This window comes from Diabrotica virgifera, chromosome 1, assembly GCF_917563875.1.
Source record: "Diabrotica virgifera virgifera chromosome 1, PGI_DIABVI_V3a".
NCBI classification, from domain to species: Eukaryota; Metazoa; Arthropoda; class Insecta; order Coleoptera; family Chrysomelidae; genus Diabrotica; species Diabrotica virgifera.
Genome location: NC_065443.1, coordinates 141,197,965 through 141,225,454, shown reverse-complemented (window position 1 = coordinate 141,225,454; position 27,490 = coordinate 141,197,965). Strand labels below are relative to the sequence as shown.

The 27,490-nt window shown below is 33.3% G+C and overlaps 1 protein-coding gene across 3 annotated transcripts in view; it reads right to left on the bottom strand.

Annotated features, from left to right (window-relative positions):
* Positions 1 to 26,613, bottom strand: part of LOC114326358 (eukaryotic translation initiation factor 4 gamma 3) — a 394,838-nt gene extending 368,225 nt beyond the window's left edge. Inside the window, exons 1-2 of one of the 3 annotated variants that reach the window (XM_050641532.1) lie at positions 26,310 to 26,606; positions 26,096 to 26,257 (exon numbers count right to left, since the gene is read on the bottom strand). In XM_050641532.1, coding sequence (XP_050497489.1) covers positions 26,096 to 26,160 — 65 coding nt within the window. In that variant the 5' untranslated portion in view covers positions 26,161 to 26,257; positions 26,310 to 26,606. Of the gene's footprint in view, positions 1 to 23,311; positions 23,995 to 26,095 lie in introns of those variants that run through there. The other 2 variants (XM_050641529.1, XM_050641538.1) reach the window with 2 other exon arrangements.
* Positions 26,614 to 27,490: the final 877 nt, after the last annotated feature.

Genomic DNA, 27,490 nt, shown 5'->3' with positions numbered 1-27,490 from the left:
TTTGCCAGCGGTTACGTCGCGTTTTACCTGTTTCCCTTGGTAACTTGAAAGGCGGCGTTAGGGTGTGATCAGGTACAACAGGTAAACCGCGACGTCGACGTTGTCAAACCGCCCTCATGTGGACGAGCTGTAAGGTTTTACGGCTTGCCAGGCGGTTGCGTTTTAGCGATCGTACATATGAGGGCGGTTTGCCAGCGGTTGACGCCGCGGTTAGTCGACGTTTGTACCGTACACATGACAGCGTTTGATTGGCGGTCCCATTCCTCCCCAAGTAACGTACAACCGCCGCGGTTTGACGACGTTCATGTGTACGATACGTTGCGGTTGCATTTGTTCTTTAGTAACTTGAACCGCGGCGTTTGGGTTTTTCAGGTAAACCGCGACGTCAACGTTGTCAAACCGCCCTCATGTGTACGAAGCCTTAGCGCTCGCCTAGCATTTTTGCTTTTATGTAGGTATATTTTCGATAGAGAAATCAAAATTTCAATTAAACTACCCTCCAAAATGGCGTTTGAGAATTGTAATTTGTTAATTTTTTAATACAAAAATTTGTTTTGTAATTTTGTAAATTACAAAAATTTTGTTAACTTCGCGGTTATCTTTTGTGACAATTTATGTTCACCACATTAGAGAAAAACTAAACCACTTTTCAGAAAAAAAATTTTAATTTAAGGTAGATACGAACATCATTATTTTTCAATACATATTTAATAAATATTCTACAATTTTTACTAAATGTAATTAGAAAAAATGACATAATTAAGTAGTAGAATTGATCAGAGGTGTAACCAGGATGATCCTAAGGGGAGGGGGTGTTACAACTACTTGATGGTCTGTGGGGGGTATGGAATAGTAACGGTGTTAAGCGTATAGAGCTCAAAGTACATCCAAATGGGGGGTTATAACCCCCAAACCCCACCTGGTTACGCCTATGGGATTGATATTATGTACGTAGTACTCACGCAGTTAAAATGTTTATTCATAAATAAACAAACTATAAATTTTTAAAGTTGGAAAAGCTATCCCCGCAAAAAATGGTCCTAAAAAACTTTTTTCAAGCGTTGTTTTGGACGGAAAATTAATTGAAGTTTTGATTTCTCTATCAAAGCTTTTATCGAAAATATACAAAAAAATGAGACCTTATAAAAGTGTATCGGCAACAACCGCGTTTTTGCAATTGAAAAAAATAGTAACATTTAATAAACAAATTACTTAAATATGTACCTCATAAGCTATAATGAATAATATCCATCCAATTTTTTTTGGTTTATATTGGTATTTAAGATAACGCAACTTCTCCTGCAAAATATATTATAGTGCTTATTTATAATGCTAATTTAACTGTTTGCAAGTTTGTTTTTCAAGCTAGATTTATAATATTTTAAATAGATTATGCGTCAAATTAAATAAGTCTTGTATGAAAGCTATTTCCTTCAACTTGCAGAAAAATATCGTAAAAACCTTCACAACAACATGAATTACCGAAGTCCCATTTTTCAATATTTAAACAATGATCCCCTCAGTAATATGCTTTCTTGAAAATATATTTTGTTTTCACCTAAACTTTTATATAAAGGACATCGCACACATCTTATGGAAAATATAATGTCACTCAAATTCAATAAAATTTATACGAATAGATTCGTTTTAAATTAACGGTCAAATCTTATCATTGCGCCAACTCTATATTTTCAATAATAAGAGCAGAAATTGATATAAATAAATCTGAAATCAAATGGATACGTACATAAGTTAAAGAGAGAAAAAATATTTTAAAACACCCAAATTGTCGGTACTCCATAAATCAGAGGATTATTTTCACTAATTCGCTTAGGGCCAGCGGGGGGTTTAAGCTCTTTTGAATAGCACCCAGAGCAATAATGATGGGTAACTGACACTTTTACTGACTCAAAAAATGTGATTTCGATAAACTTTAATTGCAATTTGCGCCGTAATTAATCATAATTAAGAGTTGGCGCAATGATAAGATTTTGGCCGTTAATTTAAAACGAATCTATTCGTATAAATTTTATTGAATTTGAGTGACATTATATTTTCCATAAGATGTGTGCGATGTCCTTTGTCCCAACTTGTACTACATTTTGATTTTATTGTATTTGATCAGGCCATAATATAATACATTTTGAGGTTGTTACATTGATTTAGTGCAATAAACAAAGCCTTCAAAACAATGTCAAAACGAGCCCGTTAATTAATAAGACTGCAAAAGGTTAGATTGTTTTTTTGTCTAATTTGGTCTTCATAGCAGACGACGACGGCGGAAATCATACGACAGCTCAATGACACGCGACGCGGTGTGTCTTGTTTAGACAAAAGCCACCAAAATTTATTGTAGGAGGTGCGGGTAGGTGGTCCGATGATCTCAAGTGGTCAAGGTCCTCTGGAAGCCAGTGGAAGCGGTCGTTGAAAGCGGGAGCGTTCGATCTACGACCTCGATGTCGAGATGGGTCGTTCCGAAGAAACCGAAAACTTAGGAACGGATCACTTAATCCAAATGAATCAAATTATTATTTATCTACTAAGCGAAAAACGTAAGTAGTTCTACCGGAAATACTTCGAGATTTGTTAAAATAAATATTTGTACTGTTACTAAATCAGCAAAGATCGAATGAAGATTAGGTATTTACTTGATTAAATACATTGCACGCCAGTTTCACGATCTATCAAAATACGTCTTCTCGTGTCAAACAAACGTAGAAGATAACGGTAACGTATCAGGCTTGATAATGCATTAGCGGACGATTGTCGACTAGTACAAAAAATAAAAATAGCTGCAATTTATTCGCAATATTGTTCTGAAGCTATTTTCTGGTGGCATCTGATGCAATTTGCTAGTTAAGTTGGATAAGGGACAATTTGAGTTTGAAACTAAGTCGAAACGTCAAATAAACTTGATTTAAAACTCAAATTGTGCCTTATTCCCAACTAAAATAGTAAATTATGTACTCATTTGCAATGAGCAAAAATAGGAATATGCAGAGTTACAGAGGAATATATTATGTACATGATATAGCTTGTTAAAAAAGCCAACTAAGTTCAAGAAACTAGAATAAATAAGTAGGAAACATTTTAAATGACAAGCAAAAGTGAATATGTACTTGGAATTTTTTTGGCTGCAATGCAGTGGACGCAAACGTAAAGAAAATAAAAAATATATAGTGTAGGAAACAAAGGTTGAACCTTGCAAAATGGACACAAGTCCGGTTTTATTTTTTTTCTGGTATATCAAGGGGTGCTTATTATAAGACTAACTTTTTCTGAAAAAATTTCGCCCCGGAACCTCCCTTTTCACCCCTTTAAAGGGGGTAATTTGTGGTTTTTGCGAAACGTAGCCCATCCTGTAACTTGTACAAAAAATTTCTTTTATAGAAATATGAAGAGGACTACATTTTCTACGATTTAGTTCCGACATCATCTCTCTATCATCCACCGTTTAGCGGGGGTGGCGCCCTAAAGTTGACAAGTTTTTAAAAAAGATGTTTTTAAAAAATATATGTTTTTCCCTAACTGTAACGGAAATTAAGAAGAAATCCTGCGGCAATTATTCACAAATAATTGACTGATTTTTTGGTATAGGTTTCACTTAAGGGTAATTGCCCTTTTTTTAATTACAGGGTGTTACATTTTAAAAAACCTCTTTTTATATCATCTGAACCGTTTATGCTAGAGTAAAAAGACTTTCAGCGATTACCCATGTACTGGTGCTATTTACAAATTTGTATAATGCACCCCCATTTTTTCCCCGGAACCATCCCAAAAAAAAGAAGAATTAATAAATAAATTGATTTTCTTGGAATCCTTCACACACAATGCCCTTTATTAATACGCTTCATATATCATTTTGTGCACGTTATTATTACCCATGCATGGACACCAAAAGCAATTTCCTAGTGCAACCTTTGTAGCAAAAAAAAAATAAATAAAATGGGGGGTTGAAAATTTTTTTTTGTTTTTTGCTTTTTGATCCATATGGGCATATGCTTCATCAATAGTGCTTTTCAAAAATATATATGGTTATTGCAACATCTCTGCGAAAACCACCCCTATCCTTGAAAATATACTGCAGAAACTACCCCTATCCCTTGGCGAGCATGTTTTTACGATTTTCTCATTACCTATGTATTCTTTTTAAACAAAACTTATACAAGGTTAAAGACCACTATTTACTCTAAAAATTATGTCCGATTCATTTTTTCGTATAAGCAATTGTTACGGCACAGTGGCGCCGTAAACCTAATATATGCTTTGACGGGCTCCAGTTTTTGTTTTTTTTTCGTCATCTGTTCGTTTTATTGATAAAGTACTTATGCAAAATAAAACAACACAGTGTAGCCTACAAATTATGACTTATGCACATTTTACATTCTTTGCTCCCCAAAGCCACAGTGGTGGCCCAAAATAAATTTTTGCATATTTTCGCCACCTACATGCATTTTATTGCATTAATGCTACCTTAACAGCACAATATTTACCCTTAGGTGGTCGCTACGCAGTGGCGGATCCAGGAAGGGGTGATGGGGGTGATCACCTCCCCCCCTCTCAAACCAAGTGATATTATATTCAAAGATTATAAAAATATTCATTTATTTTTATAGAGATTTAACCAATTGGCACTCCCCTCTTAACGATTCTGGATCCGCCACTGTCGCTAAAGCATAAAAAGTCATTCTTATAAAAATAATATTAATATAAGTATTTCTATAAAAATAAATGAATATTTTTATAATCTTCAAATATAATATCACTTGGTTTGAGAGGGGTGGGGGTGATCGCCCCCATCACCCCTCCCTGGATCCGCCACTGCTTAGCGACCACTTAGGGGTGAATATTGTGCTATTAAGGTAGCATTAACGCAATAAAATGTGTGTAGGTGGCAAAATATGAAAAAATTTATTTTGGGCCACCACTGTAGCTTTGGGGAGCAAAGAATGTAAAATGTGCATAGATCATGATTTGTAGGTTACACTGTGTTGTTTTATTTTACATAAGTACTTTATCAATAAAACAAACAGATGACGAAAAACTAAACAAAAACTGGAGCCCGTCAAAGCATATATGAGGTTTACGGCGCCACTGTGCCGTAACGGTTGCTTAAACGAAAAAAATGAATAGGACCTAATTTTTAGAGTAAATAGTGGTCTTTAACCTTGTGTAAGTTTTGTTTAAAAAAATGAATAGGTAATGAGAAAATCGTGAAAACATGCTGGATAAGGTATAGGGGTAGTTTTTGCAGTATATTTTCAAGGATAGGGGTGGTTTGCGCAGGGATGTTGCAATAACCATATATATTTTTGAAAAGCACTATTGATGAAGCATATGCCCATATGGATCAAAAAGCAAAAAACAAAAAAAAAATTTCAACCCCCCATTTTATTTATTGTTTTTGACTACAGGGGTTGTACTAGGAAATCGCTTTTAGTGTCCATGCATGGGTAATAATAACTTGCACAAAATGATATATGAAGCATATTAATGAAGGGCATTGTGTGTGAAGGATTCCAAGAAAATCAATTTATTTATTAATTCTTCTTTTTTTTTGGGTGGTTCTGGGGAAAAAATGGGGGTGCATTATACAAATTTGTAAATAGCACCAGTACATGGGTAATCGCTGAAAGTCTTTTTACTCTAGCATAAACAGTTCAGATGGTATAAAAAGGGGTTTTTTAAAATGTAACACCCTGTAATTAAAAAAAGGGCAGTTACCCTAAAGTGAAACCTATACCAAAAAATCAATCATCTATTTGTGAATAATTTCCGCAGCATTTCTTTTTAATTTCCGTTACAGTTAGGGAAAAATATATTTTTTTAAAAACATATTTTTTAAAAACTTGTCAACTTTGGGGCGCCACCCTTGCTAAACGGTGGATGATAGAGAGATGCTGTCGGAAATAAATCGTAGAAAATATAGTCCTCTTCATATTTCTATAAAAGAAATTTTTTGTAAAAGGTACAGGAAGGGCTACGTTCTGCAAAAACCATAAATTACCCCCTTTAAAGGGGTGAAAAGGGGGGTTCCGGGGCAAAATTTTTTCAGAAAAAGTTAGTCTTATAATAAGCACCCCTTGATATGCCAGAAAAAAATAAAACCGGACTTGTGTCCATTTTGCAAGGTTCAACCTCTGTTTCCTACACTAATATACCATATTACTTGTTGAACTACTAATAGCCCAGTAAATGAACGGGAAATTCGGCGATACCGTGTAATTTTCAGGGGCAACTCCGAATTGCATGAAAATTTGGATTAAGGTTCTACTTACCCTCCACTTCAAAGTTGAAATTGTGCCGTTGGTTGCTTTTACTTGGGGGGTGACAGTCACCCCTTCTCGGGGGTGAAAAAACATACGTTCAAGATAGGACCGGAAGTGGATAAATTCATAAAACAAAGTTGTAGCTCATGAAAAATACGTTCTTATTCGTCTAATTCCAAATCGAATATTTCAAGGTGAAATCACCGAAAAATTAAGCACTTTTCGGGAAAAACCCATTTAAACTTTTTTAAAGTGTTTATAAAAAGCTTTGTTTTAATCGTTAACAAAAGTTTTAGCATTAGAAATAAGCGAGTTACACTCAAAATAAAGTTGGCACTCTTTTTTTTTTTGTAAAAAATCATAAAAATCTCGCCGTGTTTAGGTCCCCAAATGAAATTAATCGCTACCGCTTTACAAACGATTTACTTACCTATCTATTTTTTATATGATCTGTCAGTCTCACCGGTTTAAAGTGTTTATTTTTGAAAGGGTTATAATTGAGAAAGCTTGAATTGGTCACTAATCACGAGTGTATGCAAATTTTGAACAGCCATATCTTAACCAATTTTTGTCTTACGGAGAAACAAAATGAAACTAGCATATTTATAATAGCAAAACCTACATTTTTTACTGTTTAAGATTTTTCTTATCACTAATACTTTTTAAGTTATTTTGAAAAAATGAAATTTTTCAAAAATTTTTAGAAATTTTTCTTTTTTTACTATAAAATCAAATGTTTTCAAAAATAAGCACTTCAAACCAATCAAACTTACAGATCATATAAACAATACACATACAGTTAAAATAGATGGTAAAGCCAAACGATTAATTTCATTTAGGGTGCTAAATAGAGGGAGGTTTTCACGATTTTTTTTTACCAAAAAAAGGGGCCAACTTTTTTTTCAGTGTAACTCGTTTATTTTTGATGCTGTAAACTTTTGTAAAAAACAAATAATAAGCTTTTTTCGATACTTTAAAAATGTTAATAAGGTTTTCCCGAAAAATGCTTCTTTCTTCGGTGATTTGGCGTTGAATTATTCTATTTGGAATTAGACGAATAAGAAAGTATTTTTCATGAGCTACAACTTTGCTTCTACTTAATTTGTAGACTTTACTGGTGCACCGTTTTTTTTGTTTTTTTATAGGCTACACTTTTGCTAAAAATATTTTTTTCGATAAAATATTTACTTTTTGAGTTATTTGGGAAAAACGGTCTGGAAACGTAGTTTTTTTGTCGAAAAATCAACGTTTTAAATCACGAATAACTCGAAAAGTATTGACTTACGTAAAAATCTTTATAGAACGAAAAGTACTAAAAATAAGTCAATTTATCCATTTCCGGCCTTATTTTAAACACGCGTTTTTCACCCATCGAGAAGGGGTAAATGTCACCCCCCAAGTAAAGGCAACCAACGGCACAAATTCAACTTTGAAGTGGAGGGTAAGTAGAACCTAAATCCAAATTTTCATGCAATTCGGAGTTGCCCCTGAAAATTACACTCCAAAACGGTCATTTATTGGGCTATAAATAATGATAGAGAATATAACTGAACCATGCACTTTAGACACTTTCTATGCAAGAGAACAAATGGTAGGGACAGCCCAAGAGGGGGTTTTGCGCTTTACTCCAGCGCGTCATAAAATCAAATGGGGAGAAACCTTGTACCGAGTAAATGTACCCCTACCATATATCATATATTTATGGACTCTTAATATAGAGGAGTGCGTTGGGGATAGTCCGTAAAAAATCTATCCTAAGAAAAACTTTTAAAAAATTTAAACGCAGAATGAAAGATTACATTATTACCGAGGGCCGAAAGTCCCTGAAAACTTCTATAATGTTTATTTTAATGAGTTACAGGGGTAAAAAAAGAGAAAATTTAGTGTGATTTTTAATTTCAAATATTTCATTCAAAAGAAACTTTGTTTACTCGTAAGGGACTGTCGGCCCTCGGTAATAAGGGGCCGTTTAAGTATTACGTAACGCCGATTGGGGGGGGGGGGGGTAAAAATCTTCAAAAATTGCGTTACGCAATAGTTAAACGCCCATTACAGTGCGTTACGTAGGGGGGTGAAAAATCGCGTTACGTAATACTTGAACGCTCCCTAATTTCGGCGTTCAAAAATAGTTATTATTTTTCTCAAGATTCGAAAAAAATGAATGCATTTAAATAGCATTAGCCCAAGATTTTGTGCCTACCTCCGTAACTTCAACATAAATAAAAATATATTAAAAATATATTTGACATATATATTATAAGGGCAACAATAAATGTTTTTTTTATTTTATGACGCGGAAAAGATTTAAAAAACCACCATACTAAATTGAAGTGTCAAGACCAATTTACATTTTTTTAAATACATTAGTGATAACATTGTCACGATAATAACCACTAGCTTATATAAACGATTCAAAAGAGAATCACTGCTAGATTCGGTTACAAACTGACATCTCTATCTTGATATCTTGTCGTCGATAGAGAACCCAAAAGGTGCATTCTGCATGGCGGTTAAGGGAAGGGGAAATTCATCCCGACGATGATGACGCTCTACGTCGACGTACTCTATTGATTTTTATTTACAGGTTTTAATGTTAGGCCAGTTATTAAACTCATTAAATTTTCTGTCAGACCAGTTTTTTGATACGCAATAAAAGAATGTTTCAATTAGATGTTTAGAAATCAATGTTGTACAAAGTGAAATTGCCTTGGCAAAATAAACATTGTAAATATACTTACAGGTTAAATTTTAGATATTTTAAAAAATGTATACACTGAAAATATTAATATAAATAATTAAACTATAAATAAATGTGTGCCAAATAAATGACGCTCCTTATCATTAAGGGTTTGGCGCAAAATTTCGACTCCAATGCTTTTTAAATGCATTCATTTTTTCAAATCCTGAGGAAACTAATAATAGTTATTTATGAAACAGTTCGTGAAGTATGCTTTTTGCGAACGCACGCGATGTTTAGATACCTACATCGCGTAAGTTCGCAAAAAGTACTTCATGCACAGTTTCATACAATATTTTATCTACGATAAACAAATAAAAAAACTGTAACTCTTCGTCACTGGAATTCATTTCTATTCTACAATTTTTAGAACTTTGAGATTTAAAAATTCTAACTTCTTTCAAACTACAAAACTGTCAAAACTTTTGTCGTAATTTATTGCTGAAAATGTCATCACCATGACAACGCGAAAGTTAAGGATATTTGATTATATGAAAGTCTGCCAAAAACAGTGCGAAAAAGTAAATCCCATTTAAAATACATTGTTACTTCACGCACACTTTAAATCCTTCACGCACTGCTATCTATAATGACAGTTTTCACAAACTAAAAACTTATACATAATATGAGTTAGAGTAGATAAAAATATTTTTGAACAATTTAAAGGCAGCATGAAAGATTACATTATTACCGAGTATTATCTTAGTCTTAGAATAAACAAAAAGTTTCTTTTGGATGAGATATTTTAAATTAAAAATCAGACTAAATTTTCTTTTTTTCAAGCCTGTAACTTATTAAAATAAACATTATAGATGTTTTCACGGACCTTCGGCCCTCGGTAATAATGTAATCTTTCATTTGGCGTTTCATCCTCTTAGATTTTTCAAAAATACTTATTAGTTTTCTTAGGATTCGAAAAAAAAATAATGCACTTAAATAAGCATTGATGCCGAAATTTTGCACCTACCCCCTTAAGAACTATGTATTTGTGGCTGGTATATCATAAAAACCATGTTCTTCTACTAGTCAACTCGTCAGAGATTTGACCTCTAAAATCAGAAGAGCAAGATGAATTTTGCTGAGAATGTCATTCTAAGTGTTTCGCCGCGCCGGCGAAATTAATTTTTTTAAATAAAATGTGTATTAACTTGAGAGTAAAAATTCGATATCTTTTGATTAGCGTGTCCTCTCAACAAAAATCAAAATGCGCATTAAAGATGAATAGTGCACCATGCGTATCCAATTTTTGCATTTATGTACTTAAAGTGTTTCTATAGTTGTTCCATTTTATCTTTGCCCATGCGTCATGATTTATTTTCAAACAAATTAAATTAAAACATAAAGTAAAACTTACGTGCATAGAAATCGGCCCACTTAAAAATTTGGTCATTTTTGATGTCTCATATTTCCTAAAACTGTTGGCCGATTTAAGTGATTTTTTAAACATGTTATAGCCTGATTCTTTAAAAATACCACTGGAATAATATTGTTGCTAAACAGGTAAATTTTCAATATATACTGGGTGTACCAATCAAACTGTTTTTTTTTCTCAAAGTTTGCGTCATCCTGTGGAATATTCTAGCATTTATAAAATACTGAAATTAAAACCCAACTATAGCCTCAGGTTTTCTTAACAGTATGTTTTTTTATTCTTTCGTTTATGCTGGATAATAAAAAAGTTAGGTACTTTAACAACTAGACATGTTCTTCATTAATACACGGCGCGGCGTTTTTAAATAAGTGCGACAAACTTTAAGGGGTAATTCTGCATGAAAAAATAATGACAGTTGGCTTTATAAATGTATGTCCGCAAATGTTTCGTTTCCGAGATACGGGATGTTGAATTTTTTTTTACAAACTGACGATTCATTTATTGCTTTAAAACTAGTTGAGATATGCGAATGAAATTTGGTAGGTTTTAAGAGATACACTCGCGATCATAAAAAGAGGGTCACTCGATGAGTTATTCAAGTTAGATGTCTCGAATTTTCTAAACCTGTTGTCCGATTTGAGTAATTTTTTTAGTATGTTATAGCCTTATTCTTTAGCAATATCGCTATAATAATATTGTTGCTAGACCGATAAATTGTCATTATATACCGGGTGTAACAATCATACTGTGTTTATTCCTAAAAATTCGGAACACCCTGTGGAATGTTTTAGCATAGATAACATGTTGAAATTAAAACTTTGCTGTAGCCTTAGGCTTTCTTAACATTTTCTTTTTTGATTTATTTGTTTACATTGGATAATAAAAAAGTTAGGCACCTTAACAACTAATCATGTTCTTCATCAATACAGGGTGTTTCTAAATAAGTGCGACAAACTTTAAGGGGCAATTTTGCATGAAAAAATAATGACTGTTTGCTTTATAAACGTATGACCGCAAATGCTTCGTTTCCGAGATACGGGATGTTGAATTTTTTCTTACATACCGATGATTTATTTATTGCTCTAAAATCGGTTGAGACATGCAAATGAAATTTGGTAGATGTTAAGAGGTAGTTATGGCGCATTTTCTGACATACAATTAAGAATTTTATATTCGCCATTGGCGTGCATACGGAATGTATCTAAAATGTTTATACCCGTATGCACGCCAATGGTAAATATAGGATTATTAATTGTATGTCAAAAAATCCACAATAACTGCCTCTTAAAACCTACCAAATTTCATTTGCATATCTCTATTGGTTTTAGAGCAATAAATCAATCGTCAGTTTGTAAGAAAAATTTCAACATCCCGTATCTCGGAAACGAAGCATTTGCGGACATATGTTTATAAAGCAAACTGTCATTATTTTTTCATAAAAAATTACCCCTTAAAGTTTGTCGCACTTATTTAGAAACACCCTGTATTGATGAAGAATATGGCTAGTTATTAACGTGCTTAACTTTTTTATTATCCAACATAAACAAATAAATAAAAAAAAAATGTTAAAGAGAGCCTAAGGCTACAATTGAGTTTTAATTTCAATATTTTATCTATGCTAAAACATTCCACAGGGTGTTCCGAACTTTTAGGAATAAACACAGTATGATTGTTACACCCGGTATACAATGACAATTTACCGGTCTAGCAACAATATCTAGTCTAGCAATATTGCTAAAGAATAAGGCTATAACATACTAAAAAAATCACTCAAATCGGACAACCGATTTAGAAAATTCGAGAAATCTAACTTGAATAACTCATCGAGTGACCCGCTTTTTATGATCGCGAGTGTAGATATTGCGGATTTTTTAATATAAAATTAAGAATTTTATATTCACCATTAGCGTGCATACGGATAATATGATCGGTCATATTACACGTATGCGCGCTAATAGTGAATATTAAATTCCTAATTGTATGTCAAAAAATGTGCAATAACTACGTCTTAAAACCCACCAAATTTAATTGGCATATCTCAACAACGAAGACTAACCTCAAAGTTGACCACATGTGTTTGTTATGCTTGTGATTTAATTTCCCGAATTTAACTAAAATAAGTGATTAAAAATAACTATTTTCATACTAAAAAGTGAAGATTGATAAAGTTCTTTGGATCAAAGTTGTTAGTTTGACATATATTATCATTGGGACTTCATTTTTTTGAATCAAAATTTTTGAGGTTATTCTATGAAAATGAAATCTTGTAATAAATGTGCAAAACCAATCAATGACGAGCAAATGGAGAAAGCTCCTAGATGTGATAGCTGCCGTGCGGTTTTCCACTTGGAGGAGAAATGCTCAGGACTTTGTGCAAGTGAGCAAAGAGCCATTGTTGTTCAAAAACGGATAATTTTGTTCTTCTGCGAAGACTGTGTGCTTTCCTTCAAAAAAATACCTGTTTTAACTAACAAGTTCATTCAACTAGAGGAGCAAATCAAGTCCTTAAAGGAGGAGCTAGACGCAATTAAGCAACAGCAGTGTGTTGGTGGTACAACTAATGTGGAAACATTATTGCATGAGGTTGAGGATCGTGCTGAACGTGCTAATAATTTGATGGTGTATGGCATCCCTGAATCACCAAGTAATAATATTCAAGAAAGAATAAATGCTGATAACAGTGCACTTACTCCTATCTTCAACAATATTGGTCTTGTTCAGAACGATGTGGTGAAGATATTACGTGTGGGGCAGACATCTGATGGCAAAAACAGGCCAATAAAAGTTATAACCAAAAACCGCCATATAGTCAAAAACGCAATTAATAAGCGCAATCGCATTGAGGATGGCATAAAAATAGGCTATGATAGAACGAAACTTCAACAGGAACAGTTTAAAACTGTTTTGGCAGAGTTGCGTGCTCGTGAACAGAAGGGAGAATCTGACTTAACTATTAAATTTATAAATGGACTTCCGACAGTTGCTAAAAAACCTTCAAAAAACCAACCGCAATAAACACCATGTCTATATATTATCAGAATCTTGGAGGAATACGTACACGTCTAGATGAACTTCGAACCTCCATCTCTCAATGCAACTACGATGTCATCATTCTAGTAGAAACTTGGCTAAATCAAGATTATTCGGATAATGAATTGTTAAACTCTGGCTACCACGTTTTCAGATTGGATCGTAACTTAAGAACTAGTACTAAGCAGCGTGGAGGAGGAGTTTTAATTTTGTTACGAAACCATTTTAAAGCTAAACAAATCAAATCTGACATTGATAATGTTGAGCATCTGTTTGTTCAAGTGGATTGTGAAAGTGCATCAGTTGTCTTGGGTGGAGTATACATTCCTCCGAACTCATCAGAAGATATCTACCTTGGTCATTGCTCAGCAGTTGAAACTATTAGAAACAATAGGCCAGACATACCAGTATATTTATTTGGCGACTACAATTTACCACTGGCTTCTTGGGCTCACTCAAATGAAGAGGGCTTGCTCGTTGACTGCCCACAAAACTATCCAGCAAAGCTGATATGTGAATGCTTCTCTTACCTAAACCTGAGGCAATCAAATATCATACCAAATCAACGTGGAGTATTTTTGGATCTCATTTTCCACAGTATTGAAGATTTTCAGAAACTGTCAGTCTATGAAGCAGTTGACACTTTGCTTCCCAATAATTTTCATCATGTGGCAATTACTTGTGATCTTAGTTTTAGTGGTAATGTTAAACAATTAGATTATAATACTACATATTTTGACTATCGTAATGCAAATTTTGTGGGTCTAAATAATTATTTTTCTTCTGTTGACTGGAATATTGTTTTTGATGATGCAAATATTAATATCTCAGTAAATAATTTCTATGAAGTAGTCTCTGAGGCAACATCACTTTTTGTTCCGAGAAAAATATATAAACCTTCAAAATTTCCTCGTTGGTTTTCTCCAGAATTAAAAAAACTTGTTATTTCAAAAAAAACTGCTCATACTAGATTCAAACACACTCAGTCAGCTGCTGATTATACCTTATTTTCAGATCTTAGAACACAATGCAAAACATTAACAAATCAATGCTATAGATCTTATATCTCCAACATTGAGGAATCTATTCACTCAGATTCAAAACAATTTTGGAATCATGTTAACTCATTGAATAAAAGCCATGGAATTCCAAGTGTTATGCATTTTAATGACTTGTCAGCAGAATCAAGTGAGGAAATAGCAAACTTGTTTGCGAGCCATTTCTCCAGTGTCTATCGCTCAGACAAAGTTAATTTAAGTAACTACGATTTTAAATTAAAAAATTCAGTCGACATTCCGTTTATTCAATTTTCACTTTCTGAAGTCTTTGAGTCTATGAATGGTCTCAAGGATAAACTTAGTTATGGCCCTGATAACATTCCAACATATTTTTTAAAAAGATGTGTGTACAGTTTATCTAAACCTTTACATGTATTATTTAATTTATCTTTGAGACTACATACCTTCCCTAGTAAGTGGCGTGACAGTTATATAACTCCGGTATTTAAAAACGGTGACAGAGACAATATAAAAAATTATAGGCCTGTTGTTATGTTATCTGCCATCCCCAAACTTTTTGAATTAATTTTAAACAAATATCTTACTTGGCACTGTAGAAATCTCTTGATTAATGAGCAACATGGATTTAGGCAGGGCAAATCTACGTCTACGAATCTTGTCTTATATCATGATTACATTGTCAGGGCTTTCGAAGATGGGTACCAAGTGGACTCTATTTATACTGATTTCTCGAAGGCCTTTGACACAGTGATCCATTCTTTACTCATCTTTAAATTAAGATGTATTGGTTTTCCTGAATGGTTTCTTTCATGGTTGAGTAGTTATCTTGATGAAAGAGTTCAGTTTGTTTTTATAAAGGGTTCACTTTCTATTCCTATCTTGGTCAGTTCAGGGGTCCCACAAGGCTCACATGTGGGTCCTCTTCTCTTTAACTTGTTTATTAATGATATTTCTGAGGTAATAAAAGTTTGTCAGTTTTTGCTATTTGCTGATGACCTTAAGCTATATTTCAAAGTTTCAAATCTGTCTGATTGTCTAAGGATCCAGGAAGACTTGACTTCTCTATACAATTGGTCTCTTTCCAATTGTCTCCAGTTAAATAAAGATAAGTGTTTTGTTATATCCTTTAGCAAATCTAAAAATAATGTTGTGTTTGACTATCACATTAATACAAGCGTTCTATCAAGAGTGACTGAAATAAAAGATTTAGGGGTGTTATTTGACAGTTCCTTGTCATTTATCCCACACATTAACAATTTGCCAAATAAAGCATACCGTAATCTAGGTTTTATCACAAGAAACTCTCGAGATCTTTCTGTACCTACATATAGAATTTTATATCTTACTTTCGTCCGTAGCATCCTGTCTTATGCTTCTATAGTATGGTCACCATACTATTTTAACCATATTTACACCCTTGAAAAAATTCAAAATAAGTTTCTCCGGATTTGTGCTTACAGATTAAATTTAAAGAACATGTCTTCGGTGGAATTAAGGTCAAGGCTAAATATCAGTTCCTTAGAAGACTATAGAACTAAATGTGATTTAATTTTTCTCTATAAACTACTTGATCATACCACTGACTGTTCTGATTTATTAAGTCTTATCAACTTTAGATGTAGCACTAGAATTCTTAGAGATATGCCCGTATTTTCTATAAAACACTATCACACCAACTATGGCAAATTCTCTCCAATTAACAGGATTCAGACACTGGGAAATGACTTTAGTCAATCTTATGATCTGGTGGATACAAGATTTGTAAGATTTAAGCACTGCCTGACTGAGTATGTAAGGAATCGAAGATAAGTGACCTTTGAATTGGAGTCTTCATTTCATTTGATTTTAATTGTCAGAGATTTTCATTTTAATAATATTTTCAGGAAGTTAATTTACTTAAATTATAATCATTTGTTTAACAATATTTATTAATTATTTAATACTTAGTTTAGTATTTGTGTTATGGTTAGGATACCTTATTTTTGTTATTTGTAAAAATGGGGACATCCCGTAATAAATAAATAAATAAATAAATAAATCGTCAGTTTTTAACCTTCCGATGACCAACCTTTTTTTGTTACACGGATGACCAAGGGGATGAAAAAATGACCCCAGGTCAAAAATGTCAAAAATGACAATTAACAAAAAAATAAAGTTTTTTTTTTAATTTTTATTTTTTTTTTGGCATGGACTTTATGTCATTCAGCCAGTCACAACATGAGTATTAGTGTCATGTGTGGTGTGTATGTTGAGTAAGTGTCTTGTTACTTTGCAAAGTCGACGTCATTAGCGTAAAACTACTTGTAATTACACATAATAGACGCTATTTTACTAAACATCAACTTCAGAATATACTTTTTATTCGTAAAATATAGGGAATTTTTTTTATTTCAAAATATGAGGATATCTAGAATGATATTCAAGTCAAATAAAAAAATAATGAGTTAAAAATTAAAAATAGATACTTTTGAATTTATTAAAGAAAAACATACGCTGGGGTCACAATTTCCCCCGCTTGGTCATCCGAAGGTTAACAAAAAATTCAACATCCCGTATCTCGGAAACGAAACATTTGCGGACATACGTTTATAAAGCCAACTGTCATTGTTTTTTCATGCAGAATTATCCCTTAAAGTTTGTCGCACTTATTTAGAAACACGGCGTAATGATGAAGAACACGTGTAGTTGTTATAGTAACTAACTTTTTTATTATCCAAAATAAACGAATGAGTCAAAAAATAGAATGTCAAGAAAACCTGAGGCTATAGTTGAGTTTTAATTTCAGTATTTTATAAATGCTAGAATATTCTGCCATAATGCCAGAATATAGAGTGATGCGAACTTTGAGAAAAGAACACAGTTTGATTGGTACACCCGGTATACAATGAAAATTTACCTGTTTAGCAACAATATTATTACAGTGGTATTGTTAAAGAATCAGTATATAACATGTTCAAAAAATCACTTAAATTGGCCAAAAGGTTTAGGAAATATGAGACATCAAAAATGACCAAATTTTTAATTGGGCCGATTTCTATGCACGTAAGTTTATGTTGTACTATACAGGGTGTTTCATTGGGAAAGTAACATACATTAATTGTAGAAAGGGGACACCTACGCGGTCTCAAAAATACCATACTTAATGGGTCTTACTTCATTAATAACAAAAATACTGGGTGATTTATCTATTTTGCCATTTTCTTATTTGGTTCATAACTTTTTAACCACACTCTATATTCATTTTATATTTGGCACGCAAATAGTCTTTAAGGTGTACAATCAATTAATTTATTTATAATTGTAAAAAATCCAGGTCCGGATTAAAAAATATTGAAACATTTTTCAGACCCAAAAACAACACCCTGTACAATAAATTTTTTGAAATGAATTTTGCATTTGAAAATAGGATGAAAAACTAAATTTAGTGGTATACTTTGAATTTTCGGCAAAATGATTTTTCAGGTAAAATTTTGAATTTGAATTCTGAAATTTTGTGAATTGCGAGAGCTCACTGAAATACAGTTTACAACTAACCACACTGTATATTTATTTTATATTTAACACGCGAATATTTTTTAAGGTATTTTATATTGATTAATGTTTCATATGAAGTTAAGAAGGTAGTTATTGCAATCTAGATACTATTGCATATACTTTTCTGTTTAATAACAATCATTTTCTAGCTTTCATTATAATTGGGTATTGTTTAATTTTAAGTAGCAGTGGATACATTTGTTACAAACTTATTAAAATGCAAGTGACATTTTAGAAAGAGCTATTATGTATGTCTTAATTAGTAAGAAATAAATTGAATAATTGACAAGAACATGTTAGCCACAATATTAAGTGCCATTTGTCATATGGAGCAGGTGCCACCTTATAAGCTTATTTTAAATTAAATCAGCTGTCAATGTAACACCCTATTTAGAATCTCCTGTATTACTTAGTACTTTCCTAGTTTTTTATTTGATTTTGACAGGCCATTTAAAAAAAGGTGACTGTTTAAGAGTTGTCAATGACCACTGTAAAAAAAGGTATAGAACACCCCTAATAATTTGATTGTCTTCAGTCCCCACACAGATCTGATATTTTTTCCCCTTCCCATATTCTGATAAAATTACTTTGTTTATCTGACCTCCGAAGCAGCTGGTGCTCAGGGTTACTGCTAAGGTACATCATCTAGAGTTTCGGGGGTTTTTGGCACTTAATTGTTGCTAACAGATTACTCGAGGGTTTTTGGGATCGCTGAACACGAATATGTCATTATAACCGACCCCCCGGAGCACCTGTTGCCCAGGGTCACTATTGACACTTTTGGAATTTCATGGGTTTTCGGAGGTCGTTTTTGATTGCATATTTGTGTTCAGCAACCGCAAAAACCTCTGAGTAATCTATTTGCGTCAATGTAGTGTTGATTCCTGGAAATTCCAGAAGATGAGTGCATATCAGTCACCCTGGGCACTAGGTGCCCTGAGGATAGGTTCTGATCTCATTTTCGTATTCAGCAACCACAAAAACCTCTGAGTAATCTGTTTGCATCAATTTAGTGCCAAAAACAATTTAGTATGCCAAGATGACATGCCTCACCACTCTCTAATGATGTACTTGTGTCCAGCAATCCCAAAAACTCTTGAGTAATTTGTTTGCATCAATTAACAGGTTGACTGCCACGCCGAAAATTCTATTTTTTTTTCTGTGTGGATAAAGTAATTTTTACTAGAAAAGTGTATTCCAAAATAGTTCCACACAAACTAAATTTTGTTATAAATTAAAAGAAAAAAATTACGGCCAAAATGACCACTCTGGCGTAGGCAGACGAAATAACCTGTTTAAGCCAGAGCGGTCACCTGTAGCGGCCACCTGTATCCTTTTGCTAAAGTAATAGTTCTATAAGGAAATACTGCAGTGATTGCTTCGAGAAGAAGACTACAGGAGAAATATCTAAAAACAAAGTGAAAAAAGTTACTACATATTGCACAGACTGCCAGGGACATCCTCATTTTTGTCTGCCTTGTTTTAATTTCCAGCATCTCAAACAACATTCAACAATGTAAGGACCTTTAAAATCATGTTATTTTTCAATTATTTCAGTAAACACTTCACTTAGGTACTTATTTCTATCTAAATCATTGATTTTTTACTTAAAATGTACAATTTTACAATTGTATGATATACACGTAATACATAGCGCATATGTAAGTAAATATATTTACACACATATCCACACAGGCCAGGCAGTCATGTTGCCTATACATTTTTAATGAAATCGGCGGTCATATACCTTTTACAGACATTTTTGTTAAGCCATGCATGGCAGACAATATGACTGCCATGGAGTGAGTTACTAGTACTATGAGCGGCCATAATGACCGCTGTGGCAGTCAACCTGTTAAGTGCCAAAACCCTCGAAACTCTAGATGACCCACCTTAGCAGTAACCCTGGCAACCAGGTGCTTCGGAGGTCGGTTTTAATTGCATATTCATGTTCAGTGATCCCAACAACCCCCAAATAACAAAATTTGACCCTTAATATACTGATTTTGACATGGACGGCGTTATGCATAACTCGACCAAGCGCCATTTCTTTAATATCTAGATAACACAGGATTCTGGTGAGACATAGCTAAAACTATCTTGGAAAAAATCCCTGTTATTGTCACGTTAACGGTTACTAAGAAAAACAAAATTAAACCAAGCGACATTAATCCACTTACCATTAAGCGACCATTAAGCAACCAAGAAACTAAAAACTTTGAAGCCATTTATCTCAAAACTATGTTTTGGCGCTTGGCCGAGTTATGCATAACGCCGTCCACATGTTCATGCACTTTTGGATGCAGGTTATAATGTAATTATGCATTTCCACCCATTTTTCTGTTGTAGACTTTTTCCTGTTCCCCTATTTCCCTAAAAATCGATTTATTTTTTCGTAAAAATCTAAAATCAAAAATAATATCTGCCCTTGCCGAAAAAAATTTAGTAAAATTTATAGTCATTTTTTAATTATTAATTAGTCTGGACAAAATGATATCGAACACCCCTTGTTTTTTATAATTTTTAACATATAAATTAGATATCAAATAATTTTTATCGATTAAATAGATCAGTGAAGGTCATTGTTTTATCAGATCTTATACTAATACAAAATACTGAGAAATGCAATTCTCGATATGATTACTTGTACCCAAATGCAAAAGTAATCATAGTAATCAAAGTAACGAATAATGTAAATGATTACTTTATACAAAAGTAATGATTAGTAACGAATACTTAAAAGTAACTATAATCAACATAACTACATACTTAGTTATCTTAGAGAACATATTGAAAGGACTGATACTTGACTAGACTTCTTGTATCCAATATAGCCAGTCTTGAATTTCGAACAAAAACCTTTCGGAATCAAAAGACATTTTACATGCTCACTATGTTAACTCTCGTAAAAAACTGCTACAGCTGCAAAAATAGACCCTCTGAAAAGGTTCATGCAACTTGTGGACGGCACTAGTAGCGGAGACAACTAATGGCGGGCTACTGTCACTCATCTGGAATAGCATTTTTAATTTACATAAGAATTTATGGCTAATCAGCGGAAGTTACTCTATGGCATAGGTCGGCAATGCGGCCCTTCAATAAATTTTAGTGCGCCCTTAAACTATTGTTAATTTACACAAGAAATTCAAAATGTATTTTCTTATATGTTTATATTTTTATATATTTATTAGGTCAAAAAAGAGTTGGCGCCCGTCATGAATTTTCAATTTAGTATTTCACTCTTTACATTAAAAACGTTGCCGACCTCTGCTCTATGGCATTGCTTAGCTACTCTGCAGAGTGGCCTGTGTGTTTCTACACTAAAGTATCCTATGTATATGTTTGCACTTAACAAAATATAACAATGCATTTCTGTGGAGGGTTTACTGCAGAAACTCATTCATGTTCAAAGATGGGGAAGAAATTACCAGCAACTTCTAATATGTTCTACTGCTCCTGATTCAGAAGTACACCTACCACATGGTTTTTACAAATGTAAAATTTTTGGGACAGAACAAGGGTGAGAAACATCAACATTTCAAGCTGAACCAAATCCAACAAAAGATGAGATAGTAGTTTTTTATGTTATTGATCTTGATTGAGAGAATTTGACAAATAATAGATCAATTTTAGATGATAAGTACTAGTTTTTTTTAACATTCTTCCTCTTAACACCTTTACTCTCTACCCTACTCCTTTATATAAGTATACTCAAATTCAATAAGCTATGAAGGAGATGTAAACATTAGACTAATCTGTTGTCGATGATCTCATCACCAGCGAAATAGAGATGGCTATTTTGTTTAGTTTTTGAATATCCTTGGACAATCGTTAATTGCATAATCGCTTAAAGCAGCTGTTCCCAATCGGTGGGTCGTGACCCACTAGTGGGTCACGAACGAATTTCAGGTGGGCCGGGGTGTGGCGCTTTCAGTAGCATGCAATGACCGTGCAAATCTGGAAATGGCGCCAGTCCATGGGTGAGGGATAGGTCGCGAATATGAAAAAACATCAGGTGGTTCGCCAGACATAAAAGGTTGGGAACCACTGGCTTAAAGTATTTATTGATTTAATTAATAGGATTATTTTTTCACTAACTATATATTCGGGGTTCAAATGGGGTAGTGAAGCGCAATACATGATGCTGTTTCCAGTTAGCATCTCTAGCCTCTCCTACTAAATTCCTATCCTCACCTCCACGAAGTGCGGCTTGGGCTGCACGGGTGAACCACGGAGAACCTGAGTAACCTTACCGGAGATTGGGTAACCAACCCCAGTGGAAAGTAGGGTCAGGGCTGACTAGGAAGGGAGAAATGGTCCTCCGAAAAGGGGGTTGGGCGATAGGCCAGTAACCTAATCTTGTAAAAAAGTACTACTACGAAACCTTCAGATAGGCCTCGGAATGGACGGATATCAAGACAACGACTTTGGCAACAGAAAATGGAATTTATGCAGGAACATGGAATGTCAGAACGCTAAATAGACCAGGAGCACAGAGGATCCTTCTACACGAACTGAAAAGATAATAGGAATCACTGCAGTACAAGAAACTAAATGGTTGGGAAAAGGTATCCGGGACACTAAAACACACACTATACTGTATAGCGGCCCTGTAAATAGCAGTCTGATTTTTGCATGAGAGTTTAATGAAAAGGTAACAAATCAATTGGAAGTTCTGTCCGACAAAATACATGGGATGTTTTCGTAGTCTGACTTTCGAAACCTGTAACCTGTTCCACAATTAAAACTTCCCCTGTTCCAGTGTTCCCATACATCAAACTTTGTCCGACTAGACACTGTTAAGATATTAACAAATTTTCAGCTTGCTATTAATAAACTTTTTTTTGGTACACGGAATCCAGGCCTTTTAAAATACAATTATATTGTTGTTTACATACCTTGCATCCCTTATTGAAAGTTAGTTTGCTATGAAATGGTCTAGCAAGCAGACCTTTAAAAAATACTCTTGGCTATGTAAAGGATAGATAAGTATATAAAAATAAGACAAGCGATTTGATTAAACACCTCTGAAAACAGAGTGTATTAAGAAATTAGGTCTACAGAACTACATATATTTTGAGAAAATACTGAATTGTATATGATTGCACTGGTTACCAGAATATAGCTGATATTGTAGCCAAAAATGGCATACTTAGATACCTAAACATTTAATTAAAAAAAAGTTATTTTTCCTTTAATCTTGGCAAAAATATAACTGACATAATTTAAAAAGAATAAGTCAAGAACTGGCCTAACGGCACGATCGGTCCTAGAAAACCGCCAAACACGTGTGATTCATAGCCACTAACTAGCCCTTTGGGAAAATAATTTTAAAATTGTTTTAACTTACTTTGAGGTGGAGGCATCATCCTGAATGGTTGTGGCAGCAGGCAAATGCCCTCCTGCTTCACGTTGACAGTGCCGTTAGTCATGTACCTCGAAACCATTTTCAGAGGCCGAGGACAATTTAACAAGGAATGTAATATATGCAGTCAATGAAAATTATCAATTCCTTATCGTAAACATAGCCGATGATTGCGATTTACTTAAAACGAATAAATTAACTAAAAAGAAGTGTATTTTGGATGAGAATTCGCTCGAATTTCGTCTCGACATGATGTGAATCACCACCGATTTCTGCAACCACTAGCGATGGGTGCATCAGAACATAAACACTAGGAAATCAAGCACAAAACGCAGTGTCACTCGCGAAACTAAAGCCTTGATTGCTGTTGAATTACGATGAACACAATTTGGTGATTAGAAAAAGAGTCTGTCTGTGTTAAATAGAAAATAGCAAAACTCGAACATGCCAAGCACGTCTCGCTGCACCCAACAGCAAAAATCAATAAGGGCGTTTTACAAATAATTTCCCTAGTAAAAAACAACCACAGTGCCACAGGAAAACCCACAGCCTGTCACTAACACTTAAACTTTTAGGTTACAGTGCACAACCTTATAACTCGTGTATAATCTTGATAAATAATTAAAAATTATATTCTTATCAAAGTCAAAATAGAATTTCGGCGACACACGCCATTGTATCGACTGTGACAGACAGTGACAGTAGTTCCAGTATCTGCCACTAGGAAATGACAGGGCATGCGCTATCTTTTTTAACCTATCAAATACGTACGCGGTGTTGCCAAGATTGATATTATTTCTAAGGAAATATATTTTCACTTTTGATCATCGAAATTTTAAAAACTGAACAAATAGAAAGGAATTGTACAAGATAAACGATAAAAAACAAAAACTATACGATTATTATAGAATAAATTCCATTGATGGAAAACGCAATACACTGGCATGGCAAATAAAATGGCAATTTGAAGATTTTGGATGCATTTTTGCAAATTGTGTTCTTTTGATACCAAATTTAACACACTAATTATTCTAAAGCACGTTTATACCAAGTTTCAACTAATTTCTCTCTATACGGAATTATCATATAAGTTCAATACGATTCTTTCGTGGACTAAGTGAAATCTATGTACCCAGTTTCAAAATTTGTGGGGATTGGGTGGGAAAACCACTGAAATCTAGTAATCCATAGATATTTATAGGAACTCTAATGCATTTTTCACACAACAAAAAACAAGTATGTAGTTAATAGTCACATAGCCAAAAGTAATTGGAGAATAATTATTAACACATGTGAATGGCCACAGATGATCAGACAAATAATAAACTGAAAGTACAAAATCCCGAAAACCAGATTAAGAAAGAAAATAAAATAATTCTCGAAGCAGCCTAGAATAGAAAATACATTAAGCATATATTAATGGAGACACATGTCTAACAGTGAGCACAACTGGGAGAAAGTAAAAATGAATCTGTTTTTTGATTTTCAACACGGAATATAAAACATCTTTAATATTCGAATAATAATGTTCTAAAATCATAAAATTAGTCATTATTGTTACAATTTCACCAATGATCATAATATATTTACTAATAATGTATCAACAAAACAAAAAATAAGAATGTGCAAATTGAATTTTAGCATTTCAGTATATAATAATCAGATGTATTATTTGTTAATTACTATACTATTCAACTGTTCTAAATAATTCATAAAACATAATATAAATATAAATTCCAAAAAAAATATTTTTAAATCAAGAGTTTTTGTTTATTCGCAAATTTAAAATAGATGTGGCAACGCCGCAAGGGAACTTTTAAATTTCGCAAGAAATTCTACATTGGGAGCAACATGTGCACGATGGAGATAATTTTGATTAAGCATTAATAATTTTAAAATTCTTGTGCCTCATAATATAAAAGTAAATTCACCTTTGCAAATTTAAAGGGTGCTTTTCACAAGACTCACTAAAAATTCGGGTAACAAGCCGACCAGTTTTATTCAATTTTTAATGTACACAACGTGGCATAAAAATGATTTGTCTTCCCAGAGAATAGCAATAGAGAAGCTTATGTAACTATAACATACATTACACTTAACTACTTACAGTAATTATTGTTATTAAACATATTTTACCTAGGTCATATGATGTAATAAATACCACAATAAAACACGTCACACGTTTTTAAAATTAAAAACTCACGATTGGCTTGTAGGGAAAAATCTATCAGTTACTTTCGCAAATTTCGAGTTTTAATACTTTTACCACGAAACTAAAAAATACCGACTATTATGTACCATATGGACTATTAAACTAAGCAGTTATGCATAAGCTGGTGAATGTAGACAGACCTACCTGATTCTGGGTAATACCTATTGAGTAATAAAAGTTAGCATGCCTCCACTTGACATACCAAGATCAGGAAATGCATCGATGTTATGGTTGTGTCTGACTGATTAAATTTTGATAGCAAATTATTGTCGTCAAGAATTTAATTCCCACTTATATTCTTTTCTATCAGCCTCTATTTGATTATGAAATTCTGATAAACTTACATTGATTTAAAGATTTAATTGTGGGTTCAAAAAGTTGGAAGTAGGTCTTTGATATAAATGAATAGAATATTTATATTTATAAGCACATACTTTTATACAGGTTTTTTTCAATTAGAAAAGATCTCTGTACTTTGCAATAAACAATATTTTTGACATTTTGATTTTGGTGTGACAGATGGGTGTAACTAAGATTAGGGTATTTGAAAAGGATACGGTGACGAAGTGTATCTTTGAGTCTGCGGCCCACCTGCCGCCGTTTGCTTTTGATTACTGCTCATTTCAGCCTTGGAGGGCCCAAAGTCCCTTACAGCAGCGGTGGCAGACCGATTCTTGACTTAATCTGCATATGTTCAGCATTGACACATTATTGCAATTCTACGAAAGTACATATTCTACTTGTTGGCATTTTCACTAACAGCGTACTTACTTTCGCGCTGATTAATACGAACTTAAAAAAATATAACACTAAACAGTTTAAACTATGTATGGAAGAAGGTTAAGAATATTCCAAAATGGCGGAGTATTAAACCAAAAACATATTTTCACTCTACGTCCTTGTTCATTTCACCTTAAATTTATTTAAGGGAAAGAAGTAAAAACACTGAATGTTTGTTTTTCAGTTGTATGTACAAAATGTCAATTTATACTATACAAATTAAAAGTTATAACTTTTCACTTTATCGAAAATGACACGCGGCTTTCACGTTTTCATAAAAGCACACCCAACGGAATATTGCCAAACTAACATAACCAATCAAAACTGAATTTTCCGTCATCTACGACTGACGGATATTTATCTATCTTTGTCGACTGATAACAAATTAAATTAGTCCAGTATTTGAGGTTATTCGTACCTACTTATATTTGGCATTGTTGGAGTTAAAGATACAGAGTATACAGGATACAGTAGCGATCAACAGGTAGCAAAAACGCGTTCCAAGATTGCGGCTGTAATTTTGAATATTTTTACGAGCTATTTGGCATACGTATTCGTAATATAATAAAGAATGGCGGTACAGAGCCCAATTTGAAAAATATATTAATATGTGGAAATTACTCTGTAATTAAATACAATATTAAAAAAGCGAGCCTGTACCGCCATTAAGAAGAACAAAAAAATACACTTTCTTCAAATAAACTTTTTTATCCAATGCCTAGATTTTGTGCCATTTTGGAACTACTAATGAAATAAAAAATTTTAGTAGTTCCAAAATGACACAAAATCTAGGCATCGGATAAAAAAATTTATTTGAAGAAAGTGTATTTTTTTGTTCTTCTTAATGGCGGTACACGCTCGTTTTTTAATATTGTATTTAATTACAGAGTAATTTCCACATATTAATATATTTTTCAAATTGAGCTCTGTACCGCCATTCTTTATTATATTACGAATACGTGTGCCAAATATCTCGAAAAAATATTCAAAATTACAGCCGCAATCTTGGAACGCATTTTCGCTACCTGTTGATCGCTACTGTTTCCTCTTAAGTATATTTTAGTATTCTTAGATGCGAACTTAGAATAAATTCTTCTTTACATAAAAAGAATGAATTCAATTTTAGAATATAATACTACATGATAGAGCTTATAATATAACATATATTATAG